Below are 17,288 nucleotides of genomic sequence, written 5' to 3' on the forward strand. Positions count from 1 at the left end.
CTTTCAACAGTACTAGCTCCATCCATCCATCCATCCATCCATCCATCCATCCATTGTTGTACATATACATATCGCATAACTTGAAACTAAAATAAAAAAACAGTCTCGTGAAGGGGATGCTTAGAGTGTAGAAATCCAAATAAAGATCGTTTCTGTTTGCAAATAAATATGTTGTCACTTCTTACCAGCTGCTTTTAATTAAAAGAAGGAGACATCAAATTAATGCAGACTATTCCTCGAGGTTTTCTAGGCAAATCAAATCCCACGAGATGTTTGAACACTCAGGAGGATACACACATCTGATCTGATCACTTGAAAACAAGAGTGCTGAGAATCTGTTGTAATGACGGGATTTTAGAAACAAATTTGATTTGCCTGTGAGAGTTGTCAGTGTATTTAATTCAATCCCTGGCCAAAAATTATGGAATCGCTACAGTTTGATGAAGTTCATTCAGCTTTTTCCTGCTTTTTTCTTTAAACTTTCTTAGAAATAAACAACTCATCTGTCATTCTATGTTGTCTATATATTTGCTACAGATTTTATACAAGGCGTCGTATAATCCTTTCCATTGTTTGAGTAGACACCTCTCTTGTTGGGGGCCATGCTTCCTTTCAGTCAGCCAGGTGTAGCAGCAGCTTGTTAAGGTCCTCAAACTCTTTCTTTTAACTGCAGACTATTTTGCATATTTAAATTTGCACAGGTATTTGTTTTAGAAATGCAAATTGCAAGGAGTTTCAATACTTCTTTCCTCAACACTCAGTGATTTCATCCTGCAAATGTGGTGATTCCATCATTTAACAGCTATAATTATTGTGTCCTGTAATTCCACTGTACAGAATAAAGGGGAAAGGACATGGATTATGAGGAATGCACTTTCTTTATGATAAACCACACCATGCTTATATTGCTCTCTGTGAGTCATGCTACATTACAGGTACAGGTTCTCATTTGTATACCACATTACAATGACCTACACACACTAATAGAGCTTAATGGGCCTGGATTTTAGGGTTGTCTATCAATCAATCCGTCATCCATAATACAGAAGCAAGTTTTACTGTTACTGTATATTAAACACTGAGTTGCCATCGATCAGAGGATAATTGTAACAAGTGCACATAAAAACAATATGCATATGCACATGCACGCAGGCAAACTCATGCAAACACATTTACGCTCCTGCATCCCATCAGTCATGAACTTCGAGCACTTTCAATAATGTTCTCTTCACGCATGTATATGACTCACCACATTTGTGAGCTGGAGGTTGTTGATTGCTTTTTATTTGTCCATGGACCTGAATGTGCTCAGACTGGATGACTAACAGTGCAGTGTTATGAGTTTCAGCATGGGAATTAATGCAGCTTTCAGTACAGAAAGTCACACTGTGATTTGTAATACTCCCAGGCTCACAGGAAAGTCAGTATTTTTCCTAAACTCAACATTAATATGTTTGGCTCAATACAATGATTAATACTGGTCGCAGTGGTCATTTGATACTGATTGAGACCAGCGGTGCAGTGAATAACATTTCTTTTTCCTCTTTAAGTTCATTTTTCTTTTTCTTTTTCTCTTTTTTTAAGGAGCACACAGTACAGTACATCATAGATTAGACTTCAGGGAGTCATTGTCAGTCAAACTGGGATAATGAGGAAAATTGTCCATGTTTTATGAGCATCTCTTAAGAAGTCACTTTTTGCAAAGAAATTGTAAAAGCTTCATTATAAGTTAATAGATCATTACAGATAAGTTCTAAACCATGCTAAGAACAAAGTCTGGGCTTTCAGCATCATATTCATCGCCTCTTATTACCTCCTGCTGGTTTCTTTCAGAGTGAGGAACAGCTGTGTTTATTTGTGGCTTTCAAACATTCAGAACTGCACTGATATGAAAAACCACACCAATAAAAATAACTGGAAACCTCAAAGCTGGTTTTAATAGCTTTTCATTGACCTACACAGCGTCAGTCTTCATTTTTAGCCATTATTAATTCTATTAATTACGAACAATAAACTGATAACATTAAATATAACAGTGAAAGGTCCTGCAAAGACATCTGAGGAAAGTCAGTCAACTCACATATCCTATGCATATTCTCAAGTTACATGGTGAGACAGGGGCACAGGCATTCATATACACTATCTATACTGTAATAATCATCTTCTTGCAGTATCACCTTGCAGTCTGCAGTGTACTCGACCATGCCTCTGTTTCACAGTACATTATTGGTTGAATGTAAGTGCTTAAGGTTGAAGTCTGTCTAATATTCTTCCATTTTAGTGCTTTTGATGAGAGGTCAGAGGTCATCTCATTCTGCTTTTTCTAAGTCAGTGCTCCTGTAGATCTGTATTTGTAGTCGGAGGTTCTACCTGCAATGTGTGTGCATAGGCACACTCGCCACTCGCCACACGCTCACACCTCATGTATATCTCTATCATATACTGTAGGAAGACAATCAATTATTCATGTAGGACAAGAGAAACTTTTCTATATTTTTCTTCTTATATGTGAAATTAATACACACCCCGTATCACTTTCATTTCCTGTAACTCGCCTCCAAACACACACACAGTCATTCACTTTCACTTCACATACACTCTCTGTCATGGATGCTTGTATTACACAAGCTCCCTGACAGATTTCCTGATTCATGGAAGGGAGACAAAGATTAGTTTCAAAGGGAACAGGGAAACATAATGAATGTAAACAGTGCTGTACTTTGTAATGGCTAGCATTTATTTAAAATGTCTCCATCCTTTTCCTGCTCTGCTGTCATATCGGTCCTTGTTTGGTGCCAGTAATTTCACACTGTTTGTGCCGTGTTGCTGTAACTCACTTTTATATGCACTTTTGTATTGTTTTTTTCACACAGTGGACGTCAGCCAAATAAATTGGAGGAGAATGAATCCACTATGAAAATGACCAATTGGCAGAAGTGTATGTGGTATAATGTGTGAGGTTTTGATTTGTCACTTTATTAAAATGTCACTTGTGTGTGTGCGTGTGTGTGTGTGTGCAGACACTTAAAGAGGCCAGCGAAAATGCCAGGAAGGATTTCCATCGTGAGGCTGAGCTGCTGACGAACCTTCAGCATGAGCATATTGTCACTTTCTACGGAGTGTGCGTGGAGAGCGACCCGCTCATTATGGTGTTTGAGTACATGAAACACGGTGACCTCAACAAGTTCCTCAGGCATGACTCTCTTCTTCAATATGTAAAATGGCAAAATTTTAAATGTGTTTTTCTCTAAAGAGTTTCTATGAAAAATGAGCGATCAAAGAATTAAAGATTAGGAAGCTTGCGTGTGCTAATCCAGCTTAATCTTCTACATACTCTCTATTAGAGGGACACATGTAAACATCGTACGTGGTTGATACATGGCTGAAAAGACAAATGATACATTGTTTCCCTTGTTTTTTTCTCACAGGGCTCATGGTCCAGATGCAGTTTTGATGGCAGAGGGCCAGACCACCAGACCTGTGGAGCTGACCCAGTCTCAAATGCTTCACATTGCCCAGCAGATAGCATCTGGCATGGTCTACCTGGCATCACAACACTTTGTGCACCGTGACCTGGCCACAAGGTTTGTAAAATACTCTGTTAATGCACATCGTGTTTGCTTGTTCCTAACAGATGCCAGATGTGTCATTAAACAGGAACTTTTATTCTGATCCTTGAGGAATTTATTTAAAACTCATAATGACTGAGTACGAACAATCGCTAATACCACCTAAAAACATCTAACAAGGAGGACTGTAGCTATTAGCGGAACCAGTAAATAATCAGCTAGAGATAATCAGTAAAACAGTCATGGTAATAACCATATAATAAGATATATGGTTGTAGTTTAACACCCTTCATTTTAACTCAGCAATGTGAAACATCTTTATTGAGTCTCACTGTGTTTGTTGTCCAAAAGGAACTGCCTGGTGGGTGAGAACCTGCTGGTAAAGATTGGAGACTTTGGCATGTCAAGAGATGTCTACAGCACTGACTACTACAGGGTAGGTGTATGTGTCGATATCTTTTCAGGCCTTTCTTTCAGCCTCCCCTCCCTCCCTGCTGCATGGGTGCCTCTCTGCTACTCCCCTGCATGGGCATGACTGATGGACGTGGGGGTTTGAGTAAGACACTCGCAGGGATAGGTTAACTCAACAGAAGGAGTTGGAAATGGTTAGCATGTTTGATTAGGTGAGTTCGTGGGGTGTTACATTTGCTTTAAGTAACTAAAAAAGTACAGGTGAAAGGAATGCATTTAAAAAGATCCATGTTCAGTGTTTTTGAGCATTTTTGTGTACTGCAGGGATATTTAGCAGCTTTTCTTGCTGTGCTTGGATAACTCAGGGGTACAAAACAAAACTGAAAGTGTGTGTTTTTCTTTCTGCAGATAATCTGTTACTTTTCCAAAAGGCCAAAATCTAATCAGTTGTATTGATTGATAGGTAGTTGGACTGTCCATTTTTCCTGCCCTTTCTCTCATTCTCTCTGACAAACCGACACAACTGACAATGACAGAGTAGGAGAGAGAAAGAGGTAGAAGACTGCAGGCATTCAATGGCTAGACAATCGTTTAAAAATTCAGAAAGATAATAATATACAACTGATGGATGTATCATTCAGTGACGGTAATTTTGCAGTAATAATTTATCTTGAACAGAAATGCTCATTGTAGTTATGAAAATCTATATTTCTAACTTGCTGGGAAAGAGAGTTGTCTTTGCAGTTTGTTCTCCTTTCACACGTTCCACATGCATAATTACACATATGTACTTTGGTATAAATTGTAATGTATATGCACTGTATTGGCATGCTGATATAAGAAAACACAAGATATTTTTTTCCTGTTTCTCATTAAAAATATTAAAATTGTCTGCAACTACTGGGGCTAAAAAAAAATGAAGTCAAGTTAGAAGTGCCAGAAACTGCAGTTCCTTTAGTGGCCACTTGAGGCTGCCCACATTAATAGAACAGAATAGAATAGAATTCAACTTTATTGTCATTGCACATGCACAGGTACAGGGCAACGAAATGCAGTTTGCATCAAACTGCATTTGTCTGTTACCTATTTTCCCATCTGTATGATGATTTCTTTTTTTACAAAGTGCTCTACAAACTGAGATATTGGCTCTCTTACGAGTTAGCAAACATAAACTAATGTAAATCAATTAGCTGCAACCAACGTCTCGTTCTGTACTGGCACAAGATGGTGCTAACCATGTTATAAAAATTGTAACTTTAAACATGTATTAAATCCAGCTTCGAAGTCATTGATAAATCCGTGTCAGTTTTAGGGAATATGGCTAAATTTGAAAGGCTTGTGTGACTGACTGATTTGCCAGCAAAGGCACAAAGTGCTGTGCACAAAAAGAGTAATATAAATAAGAAGATTAAGTGCCATAACAGCAAATAACACAACCTGTTTATTTCATTGTGTCTTGCACAATAAAATAAACAGGTTCTTTGATTATGTATGGAGAACCACTAAAAAAAATGTGAGCGTAAGTATGAAAATGGTCATTTTCAGAATCAGAATCAGAATACTTTATTGATCCCTGGGGGAAATTATTATTTTTAAACAGTTAGTGCAATGCTTTTGGTAAATTACTTGAATTAAGGGTAAAACTGCAGTATTATTATCCAAATGTTTATGAGCCTTGCTATATCTGTGTCTGTGGATTGAAGCTGTACGCTTTATGAGTATAACTTACTAACCAAGCTTGCTACATTCAAAATATGTTCCTTTTCTGAAGGCTTCCTGCCCATCCTTTATATACAGTCTGTGATTTCCTCACAGAAAGCTTCTGATACCCCACAAAACTATAAATGCCACGTTGCCTGAATGAATCTTTTTTAAAAGAACATAAAAAAAATGCTATTTTTTCGAGGTCTTTGATAATGACTGTTGACATAAAATCAAAATAACAGGTTATATTTGGCATCAAATTGGTTTGCTGCTGTGGCATTTTTTTGTGCTATCTCTGTGTGACGACACACAGCAAGCTCCCCGCTCCTCCTCCTTCCTTTCACCCCTCCTCAATAAAGCTAAGTGCTGTGGCTGTAGTCATGGTAACGGCAGAGGGCAGTGGCGGTGGGTCTCTTACTTGGGTCTCCAACGTTTCTCAGGAAGAAAAGTAATCAGAGAAGTTCTGTTTAGTATGCTGAAGCAGTAGTGGAGAAATAGAGTTGGAGAAGGAGTAAGATGTAAGTGTGGGAGATGGAGGCAGGAGGGTGGCAAAGCGATGAAAGGAGAGAAAGGCTTGGAAATAAGGGAGAAGGGGGGGGAGTAGCAGGAGAAGAAGAGAAAGAGGGAGGAGAAGGAGTGGGATGCCAGGAAAGAAGAAAACAAGACACAAATAAATATCCAAAAAGAGAGACGAGGCAGTAATAGAGCGATACAGGGGCATACGGCACTGCTTAAGACGACCACAGAGCAGCGTATCACAGTAAAATGACAAAAAAAAGGACAGAGAGGTAGACAGACAGGAGAAAAACAAAAACCAGAATAGAGGCATAGGGGGGTGGAAGGTAAAACATAGTGATTCAGCCGTATTTCAGCATCCAGGAGAGACAGAGGTGTGTGTGTGAGTGTGGGGGGACGTGTAGAGTGTAGGGACCCAGTCATGCTCTTGCGTCAGACAAGTGAAGATGAGTCATAGAGGAATTGGAGCCCCCCCCCCACAACCCCATGCCTGTGTGTGTGCGTGTATATGTGCAGGGAAATAGATGCAGAGGCGTAGGATTGAAGGGGCTGTGATGACGTCATTGAATCCCCTGTTACACAATGAACCTGACAGGCGCTTCAGGAGACAGACAGGATGCCTCAAATCAAACCTTGAGCCTTTCCACACAGGCTCGGTGTGCGTGTGTGTGTGGGCGTATGGGTGCGTGGGTGGGGCTCGACTCCAACACTACAGCACATTTATTCATTTTCCCCTAAACTGATTTTATGGCCAAATGTGTAGGATGAAAGAAAATTAAGGTTTCATGCCTGACTGTTTTACGCTGCTGACACGGCCTGTAGAGGAACACGGGCAGTGAAGCAGAGCTGACAAATCTCTGAGTAATTTTTTTGGGTAGTGGGTGGTTTTTTTTCTTCAGAGACAAGTATCGACCTTGTGAAGCACCTGGAGAGGCGACAGTGAAACAGTTATCCGTGATTAAGCAAATGTGCATCAAGACAAAACTGAGAGGATGTAACACAAATTATTCAACTGCTCATTGCTCATATACATGGCCTCATTGTACCTTTTATATCATTATTACTATATTATTATTACAAAGAAAGAGACCTCATTCACATACTGCATTGGTTACCAAGAAGTTGATGGGGCAAAGTTTTTTGCCTTTGAACTTGTTGTGAAAGTGTGCAAGCTAACCCAGTCCTATTTGTATAGTTGTGTAGAACTGATTGCAACATCACAGGGACTGAAAAGTCAAAAGTCAAAAGCAAGTAGAAACAAATAAAATGATGATCTAAAGTTTGCATGCTTACATAAGCTGAGACTTCATATCTTCTGGTTAAGAGATTATGTCATTAATGGCTCAACGAGAAAGTTTACGCAATCATCACACCACCCTACTTAGTCTCTGAGGACAACAGCCAATAATTGCTCATTTATAAAACTTACTGTAATACACAAACTATTTGTTTTTGTTTGTTTCTTTGTCTGCAAATTCTCCCTGGATCATTATCTAGAAAAAATTTGAAACAAAGGCCCCTTAAGGTTCTTATTTATATCAGATGTTATGCTGTCCTCGTGTTGTCTAGCGACGACCTAGCAACAGTGACACTTTTTAGCATTTAAGCTCCTATAATGCAGTATTAAAGCATCCCATTGTTTTAAGTTCAAGACAATAACATCTCATTTATATCCACAAAGGCTAAATTATGCATGATATACTACAACACTATCATGTTGCTTAGCAACCACTTTGCAGTGGGCTAAAGTGACCCATTTTTTAACATTTAAACAACATCTGTTGCCCGTTTTTTACTTTTCTCAATGTGATTAAATATATCAGTAAGCAATAGCATGGACAAGCCAAACAATACTGTAGCATGAGTGCATATTAGTGAAGAGAAATTAAATAAAAGGCAAAATCATCATGCCGATTTTGCCCACATTGTTTGCTTACCTGTGTGAAAGCAAAGCCTGTTCAATCCTGGCTGGTGAATCTAACCTGTGATGCCAAAAGTCTTGCCTTTTACTTTGGATTTTGCAAATGAATATGTACAAATCTTCTTTGCGAGATTAATCGAATGTTAACACAGACTTTTGCAGGCTTTTTTACTTCCTCATTGTTGTTCTAACAAAACGTCAGTATGTGGCCATTGGGAATTTTGTGACTTGACAACTGCACGTTGAAGAAGTACTACCATCATATTTCCTGCTGGGTTTTTATTCGACATGAGCACCATCACAAAAAATACTTAGCTTAAACCTACATGTCATTGGCTTTACTGTATCTGAGCTGGCCAGGAGAGAACCATCACATGTACTTAGACACAAGCGTTCTTGAGTTTTTTCCATGACAGCAGAGACAACGATACGGTTCCCTGTGTAAGGTGCGAGTGGGCGGGGTTACTCACGTAAGCTCCTCCTACATCAAAATCCCATAATGCCTTCTTTTCAACGTGCAGTTGCCATGGATACCACAGCCTCTGGGAGGTCATCACAAAGAACACACATCCCTCCTCTCTGCTGTGTTTTTTCCTCGTCTTTTTGAGGCTTTCCTGGAACACTCAGACAGTGGTCGAGGTGAAATAATGCATATTTATAAGACAGAGACTGAGGGAGACAGGCAGGCGGGCTTAGAGACAGTGAAGGAAGGTGAGAACGATTGAGAGAGATTGAGGGGGAGAGAGATAAGGGAGCAGGAAAGAAGACAAAGACTGATGACGAAGCCACTGACAGCAAAGACAAAACACAGAATGAGCCGATGACAGAGAGAAATGCAGCAACTAGGCGTAGGTAAAAAAAACTTAGAAAGCATGTTTGGTCTTCAGACTGATCCACTGTAAACACGACTTTCTTAATATTTGATGACCCCCTCCTCCCAGTGACAGGAAGACTCAGTCTGAGGCTTTCCTTTCCTGCTCTTTCATGGGTTTTCTCTCCTGTTTTCTATTTAATTCAACCCTGTTGGTGCCCTTTTGAAGTGACTGCCCTTCACTTTGTTCCTCATTGTCTCGCCAATGAACGCACACAAATACACGTACGGTTAACAAACATAAAAGGAGAGATGTTGCGCGGCAGTTCAAGAGGCCCGTATTAATATTTCAGAGCATCAGGGGAAATGATCAGTCATGATGAATAACACAAAAAGACTAATGGATATAATGAAATATATAAAAACTATCAATAGAGTAGAACGGAAAAATCTCCCCAACAAAGCAAGTAATAACAACGCTGCTCGACTTAACTGCAAATCCTTTGTTGATTCACGCATGAGTGATTTTTATTCACAAAAAAACAAAAATAAACTAAAAAACAATAAAACATATACAGAGAAAAATGAGTTTCAGACAGTTTCCAATGAGTAGGAAATTATACAGAGCCATTATGTTCTCATTTTGTTTAATGTTGTGGGCGTAATTGTTGGTTAGTTTGCAGTACATTTATTCTAATGTTAATCTTCCACGTGCAATAATAAACAGAGCTGTGTTTGGTTAGAAATGACATCGGTTTTTTTGTTGGTTTTAGATTTTTTTTAGTCTAAACAGATTATTAACACATCATGTTAGTGTTGTCGCTGCTCATAAAATGCCTTCTTGGCAGTCCTCGCTTTTCTTCCATTAATGATCTGCATCACCATGTAACACATTACAGTCACTAACAAACAGTTTGGTTGTTACTTGAATACACTTTCAGAGGTAGGTGTTATATAAGCTCAGCCTACACCCTTTCAGTTTGCCATTTGAGTTCCTATGATGAACATTAACTGAATAAAAAAAAAAAAACAAGTTTGGAAGTTCCTCAGTTATCTGCACGATGGGCAAAAATTGAGAAAAAAAATCGATTTTAGGCTGAATTCAAGAACATTCTAGATTTTTCATCATTTTTATTGCACTAAAGGGTAAGACTGTGACAGTGAAGAGCACAATGCACCGAGGTCTATGAGGGGCCTGCAAACCAAAATTCATTCTTTCACTCATTAAAACTCACATGTATGCATTTTCTAACACAGGAAGTTAAGCAGGAAGTCACTCTTCAGAGCGCTGGATGACTATCCAAATATATTATAATACATTGGACAAATTCGAAGAAAGACTACAGATTCTTTGTTCTTCAAAGGTTTATAAAGAACTCGGTGATCACATTCAAACCTTTACTGGAGTTTTGAACTATAGAAACAGCGATTAAGGGCAGAGTTCAATCGAATAGTGGATTACATTTATTTAATGAGCTCCTTTAAAAATATTCAGTATGTTGATTTGCCATGAATTCAAAGCACTACCAAAGAATTTCAGAACCAGCAGAATAACCATGCGCTTTCCACATGAGGAGGGGAAACCCCTCTTTAGATGTGGCAAAGGGTTATAGTCAACAATGCAGGAACGCATAACCCAGATTAGAGTGGCATTTGTGAAAATGACTTTGGTATTGATGAATACAGACCACGGTCAGTTGGAGACAATAATGACCTACACAGTACATATAGACAACTCTGGACATGGAAACCATCACACTGCTAATTGTCTATAATCCAGCTGTTGTTCTGATATCCAGTTTTCATTATCAAATTATTATGACCAAAAGATTTCATTTTAATTATATCATTGTGAGATCTTTTAGAGGTTTTGGGAGGAAAAAAGAAAATTATTATTATTATTACTCAAATAAATTTCATAAATTCCATCATGGATGGATGATGGATCCATTCACCAGTGTTCATGTTGACAGCAAATTTAGTTTTAGTCATACATTTAGTCATTCACTAAAACATCTTATAGTTTTATTACTCTAGTTGTATTCAAATAAATATCATAAGATTACATTAAAAAGTATATTTTATTTGACTAAAGTATGAAGTATAAGAGTTTGTTGTGTTTTTACCCGTGAGAGTTGCTTCACGTGGTTTACAAAGCATCTTTTTTTCACTAACATCAAATGTGACGTGATTTCATGAGAAACAGGGAGCACTTCCCAACTTGTCCTTCCTTTTCACAAAACTTAATTCGTTCTGATCGGATCTTGTCTCTCCAGAATATTTACATCTGGTTTATATTTGTTGATGGAAATTTCGATACATTTCATTAAAGCTTTTTTCCTCATGAATTTTTTCCTCAAAAATTTTGGTCAATGATATTAAGGCTGCTTCATACACACACTCACTGAGATCAGTCATGTAAAACTCATATTTTCACCTGATCTGGGCACTAAATGGAATTTGTTTTTCAGCATTTAATCTGTTTTTTAAATATATATTTTTTTATTTTCTATCTCTCTCCTCCACTTTTCCTTATTGTCCGATCAACATGTTGTCTGCATTGTAGTGAGTAGGGATTGCTGACCTACATTCATTTACGTGTCATTAGCTAATACACCTGTGTGCCATGAGGATTGGAGAGTGTGTGGCTGAGAGGGTTGCGGTTTGTAAACTGTTTACTGATCAAGTTGACTTTTCACAGCAGGCCAAAACAACCCTCATGCCACCAGGAAATATTCCAGCTTTGCTAACTGACCAGTCCACCCTGTGTGTGTCCTCATTAGGATAAGGATCGGTACCCTGTTTGATCAAGCAGTGTTAAGTTTATATTGTGAACTATGCTTAAATTATAAGAGTACAGTTACACTAATGCAGTGGTTCCCAAACTTTTTTTGCTGGGCCCCCCTTTGTTTTACAAGAAAAATGTTCGCGATTTGAAGAACCCAGCACATGCTCCCGACGAAGGGAAAACCAATTCTGCAGGGGAGACCTACCTCAGCACTTGTGCAGGTGAAGCCAAAGGGCAGATATGCTTCACCATATTTTCTAGTCTTTGGTTTAGAATGAAGTTGGTTTGGAAACATATTCAGCGATGCTTCATCTCCTGATTTGCGTTTGTGTGGGTGCCCGTGCTAGCAGTGTCCAAGCTCTGTTTTTTTTGTTTTGTTCTATTGGAGCCACATGCTCCAAAAGAATAAGAGCTAAAGCAAGGAATTAAGACAAAGAGTGAAACACAACTGTAGCACTACTGAAATAAAAATATAAACCTGCGAATTATCATAATAGGAGCGTTTTAGGAAGAACAGGTGCTGAGGCTGACTTCAGTTCAATGTGAATGGACTATGCAGTATCTATTATGTAGGGAGGAATATAAGGGAGAGCTCTTTGAGAACACAGCATCACAATAAGACAACAAGAATGTTTTAGACTAAAATCCTGCTGTATTCTGTATGTTGTACACTTCATAATAATAATTTTAAAAAAAACTAAAAGACTCAAACCTGCTGTATTGTGTAGGAGTGTGTATAATATAAGCATTTTGTATTTTATATTCTATATTACGATTCACATTATGCATTGTGGACCTTCTACTCTGCTTTAGCATACTGCATGCAGATGGAGAAATGTAAATGATAAACAGAGAAACAAGGGAGAAAAAGCATCACTGCAAGAAAAATGAAGGCCTGGTTGAGGCTGCAGAGATGGAGGCAGATATGTTTCCCCAGACGTAAACCTAAACCTGATGGCTATCTGTGTGACAGTGCACATTTTATTACTCTATTAAATAACCCCCTGACTAACACAGAACCAGGCCAAGTGTGGGTACCAAACCATTAATGACACACATAAACCTTAGAAAATGGATTGTGCTATCTGTGTAGCACAGTGGAGTGCAGATCAGTCGCTAGATTCATGTTCAGGGGAGACTAAAGTGAGCGGGGAGGTGCAGTAAGAGGAACAAATCTTGTCAGCAGGTTAAGCTTGCTTTTGATTCATTGAGAAGTTAATGAAAAAGTTAATATATTTAACAATGTTAAAACCCTGAAATCTAAGTCAGCCGTTACAGCCAATCACCATCCTTTTACTTGCAATGTCACCAAAAGTTACGTCCGATTTAGAGGACAGTAAAGTTTTATAGCTTCTGGAACTCAAGTAAAAGTAAACATTATGTTGGATGGTTTTGCTGAAACGTGATGCTGTTGCTCACATGTGCAAATGCTTTCTGTTCTCGAGAATGTGCATATGCTACTTAGTCACCAATGTACTCATTACTTAATGCTTTGCTATAGCATGCTATCTATCACATTTAACTAGTGCAACTCAGTTTGATAAGTGCTTTCCCAAAGTTGCAGCGCCAATCTGCAGAGTGTAGTTACATAAAGGTCATTAAGCTACAGGAGCAACTAATGCAGCATATTCTATCGAACTGACTTTATGAGGGAGTTGGGCTGGAAACCCGTGTAAGAATGTCTAAAACGCAGGGTTATTAAGAAAAATCAAGTTATTACAAAAGAAAGTAAAACCTTAACTGTGTGGTATTGATTTGATATCAGTCATAAGTGGAAAATCTTATCAAAAGGTGATAAATGTTCATTATAATTTTAATATATTTCACATGTAAAAACAAAAAAGTTACCTGAAACCTCAGTTTAGCCCAAATATGTTGTTCTGTGACTTACATGCTGTTTTTTTCACTCATGGGTAATTGGTTTGATTTAATGACTTCTCTCTCTTAAAATAGTGATTATTAAAAAAACATTTGGATTTGAGATGAGTTTCTTATCGTTTTGATTTTATTACTTAGTTGCTGAATAAGTCATCTTTTTTTCTCCTTTTGTTTTTCTCAATTTTAATGTCTTGCAAAATAAATAGCTTGGAATCAAAATTCAAACTTTTAGGTAGCATTGGATATCGCTGCTGTCAAACACTATTATCTGTTATCGCTATTATCGCCCTTTCGTAAGTATCCGGAGGTATCACTCGTCCATTTTTTTTCTGAAAGTCATGCTTTGCTCGCACTCTGTGTCTGACCTCCCTGATTTTTCAGTCAGAGAGTAGATTTAGTCTGTCATCATGCTTGCTTGTGTCTTTATATTCCTCATTTTTCATTAGGATGTGGTTTCTGAGTCTCTGAAGATTTAAACTGTTACCTTGAGATTTAAAGGGGGGGGGGGGGGGTTGGATCCACCTTTAGACTTCTTTTTGCTTGATGTTGGCGTAAGTGAAAACATTTTGTAACAGGAAAAAAATCTAATAAAAACAACCTGTTATTAGATGGAAAAAATGTGAAAATATTTCACCTGTACACAGTGCGTAACTTTAGCCAAGAGCTAATAAAGAAAATATAATATATTACGTACAAGTTTTGTCATAAGGTTATTTTTGCACCGTTAAAGGAAAAAGAGAGATAAAAGAAGAGGGATTAAAAGAAGATTCATTATAATTTAATCAATTTAATTAAATTCATTAAATTCATTAAACACATATGTATTCATGACACATTTTCATGTTATTCTTTTTTAACTTCATTGTATCACTGTAAGTAATGAGATGGCAAAATCAGCTGTTCATAAACACCAAATAAATGAATTTAGCTGTGGTTGTTTAACTGATGTGATCCATGTGTAAGCTCAGCTGTATATGTGTGCAGTTGTTGTTTAAGGGGATATGAAGCAGTTTATATAAGGCGCACTGTCGATGAATCTGTTTTCATACAGATCAGATAAGTCAAACTTTACTCAACTCATTCTTCATGGTTCCTCCACTTCTGTACCATTGATTTGTTAATGTTGAATTCTCCCACAGTTGCTCTATTCCCATGTTGTTGCAGTATATTAATGACTAACCTCATATGGGGCGATCGTGGCTCAAGAGTTGGCAGTTTGTCTTGTAATCGTAAGGTTGCTGGTTTGAGCCCTGGCTCGATCATTGGTCATTGTGCCCTTGGGCACACCATTGCCTACTGGTGGTGGTCAGAGGGCCCGATGGCGCCAGTGTCCGGCAGCCTCGCCTCTGTCAGTGCGCCCCAGGGCTGCTGTGGCTACAATGTAGCTTGCCATCACCAATATGTGAATGTGTGTGTGAATGGGTGGATGACTGAACGCTTTGGAGTCCTTAGGGACTAGTAAAGCGCTATACAAATACAGCATTCATCCTCCAGCTTCACTGTTTATGTTATGCTAACATAGCTGTGTTGCTAGCGATCATGTAGCACATTGTTATATACCAGCTAGTCCAACTTCAGTAACCTACAAAAGTCACTGCTGTTTAGTTTTCTGTCTTCATTTATGTTGGAAGTGATATCAGAGCTGTATGTTTTAATTTTTTCAGAAATCACTCAGTCAGAACATGCTATATCATGTTTAGGTTTAGGTAACTAGCAAAACTAGCGAACTAACTTCCCGCTAACGCCGTTAAATTGAATAAATTTAAATTCTAGTGGTACAGATGAAGTCATAGAATCACTCTGATTGATATTTTTGGATAAAGTTCAAAAATAAAATCATCTATCTGTTACACTAACCTGCCATAAGCGACAAGACATGTACCACATTCAGATGAATGAGTCTGATGATGTTTTGTCTCCAGATTTATGACATTTTAGTAATGAAGACTTTGAACGTCCATCGCTTTATTATCTCAGCCAGAGTTAAATGATTTAATGTAAGATTTGTATCTGCCAAAGGAAGCGTCTGACTTGTTTGGGTCTAGATTCAGTGAAAAAGCCCTCCTGGCTCCAGGAACCAAATTTTCTTTTTATAGGCATCGCAAGAAGGATTTTATTCCATTCTTTGAAATGGATGATGCCATTATTTGTGTTGATGGTATAAAGGTTGAAGGTCTTTTGGGGGCAATGGGTTGTGAGTACTGTTACGGCCCTAGCCTCTCTCTCTCTCCTGAGGGTGCCTGTGTGGGCGTGTCCCACTACCTCCCCTGCCTGAGATGCCACCTTTCCCTCCTGTACAGCTGACTCCCATCAGCAATTAAGGGTATTTAAGCCCAGAGCAGGGTGAGCTCTGGGCCAGAGTGCCATTTCGTGTGGGTCCAGCTAGTGAGCTGAGTCCGTCTCTTTTAGTAGTGATGGGCAGATGAAGCCTCATGAAGCACTGAAGCTTTTCATCCAATTGGTTCACCCCAACGCGAAGTTTCTTGAAGCTTCATTTGCTCTAGCAGGACACCTACTGGACGTAAAAATATTAGTTGGCATGAATTTGAAGAGTGTGGCATTTTGCACACAGCCTGTAAATGTCAACAACAAAAGGAGTGTGTAAAACATGTATATTGTAGTGATGGCAGTATACTGTGTATATTTATGCTGGCAGTATGGAAAATGATTATTTGCGGCAAAGTTCGAACCGCTTCCTGAACCAGTCACGTGGTACAGCCGGGCAGCGAGGCTTCGGACGTCATCATTTTCAGCTCCTCCCATAAATGAAGCAAGCCTCGATACGCGCTTCGCGGAAACGCCCCCTCCATTACTCGACACACGCTTCGAAGCCTCGATACAGAACGTCACATCACTATCTTTTAGTTGAATTACTTCAATAAAACTGTTTTATTTAACTGTTTTGCCTCCCTGACTCCTTTTTCTGACCCGGTCACTTTTGTTACTTCCCCCTCCCCGCCTAGACCCCCCCCCCCCAGGGGAACGTAACAGTACAATGCAGTTGGAGTGGACTGTTCATCGACAAGTAGAGAAGCCAGCGTATATTAAGTAATATTGTTTACTGGTATTTTTGAACTTAAATTTAAGGTCAATTAATGTCAGATATATTCTGGCAAACAGCAGACATTTTATTCCTTGATGCAGGGCGGGGAAACAGAATATAAGATGCTTCTCAGCTTTCACAATCCGACCGTACTTCATACTTTCTGTGTGTAACTGTGTCTCTGTGTGTGTGCTTTCAAAGGTTGGAGGTCATACCATGCTGCCCATCCGCTGGATGCCTCCTGAAAGCATCATGTACAGGAAGTTCACAACAGAAAGTGATGTTTGGAGCCTCGGAGTTGTTCTCTGGGAGATCTTCACCTATGGAAAACAACCCTGGTACCAGCTCTCCAATAATGAGGTATACAAACTTTTATTATAAGTGCAATAGTTTCTTCTGCAGGTGCACGAAGACGTTTGTGATTCACAATTATATAAACGACCTGGCTTAATAATTAACATACTTTTTGCAGTGTTTTTAAATTTGTTGAGTGATCACCAAGTCCTGGTAATTCCAGCATTAAAGTTAAAGTAACAAAAGTTCTGTAAAAATTGCCTTGGAAGCACCTTCTTTTTAATAAGTGATGCTGAACAAGCTGTTGCAGCCCCGAGATATGATGAAACAGCCCTTCAGTAAAAGTAAGGCTA

General features: G+C 38.7%; 1 protein-coding gene across 1 annotated transcript in view; it reads left to right on the forward strand.

Annotated features, from left to right (window-relative positions):
* Positions 1–17,288, forward strand: part of ntrk2a (neurotrophic tyrosine kinase, receptor, type 2a) — a 113,584-nt gene that overhangs the window by 91,760 nt on the left and 4,536 nt on the right. Inside the window, exons 16-19 of the mRNA XM_026188601.1 lie at positions 3,021–3,193; positions 3,429–3,584; positions 3,921–4,005; positions 16,843–17,001. Coding sequence (XP_026044386.1) covers positions 3,021–3,193; positions 3,429–3,584; positions 3,921–4,005; positions 16,843–17,001 — 573 coding nt within the window. The remainder of the gene's footprint in view (positions 1–3,020; positions 3,194–3,428; positions 3,585–3,920; positions 4,006–16,842; positions 17,002–17,288) is intronic.

Source organism: Astatotilapia calliptera, chromosome 12 (genome assembly GCF_900246225.1).
Source record: "Astatotilapia calliptera chromosome 12, fAstCal1.2, whole genome shotgun sequence".
NCBI lineage: Eukaryota > Metazoa > Chordata > Actinopteri > Cichliformes > Cichlidae > Astatotilapia > Astatotilapia calliptera.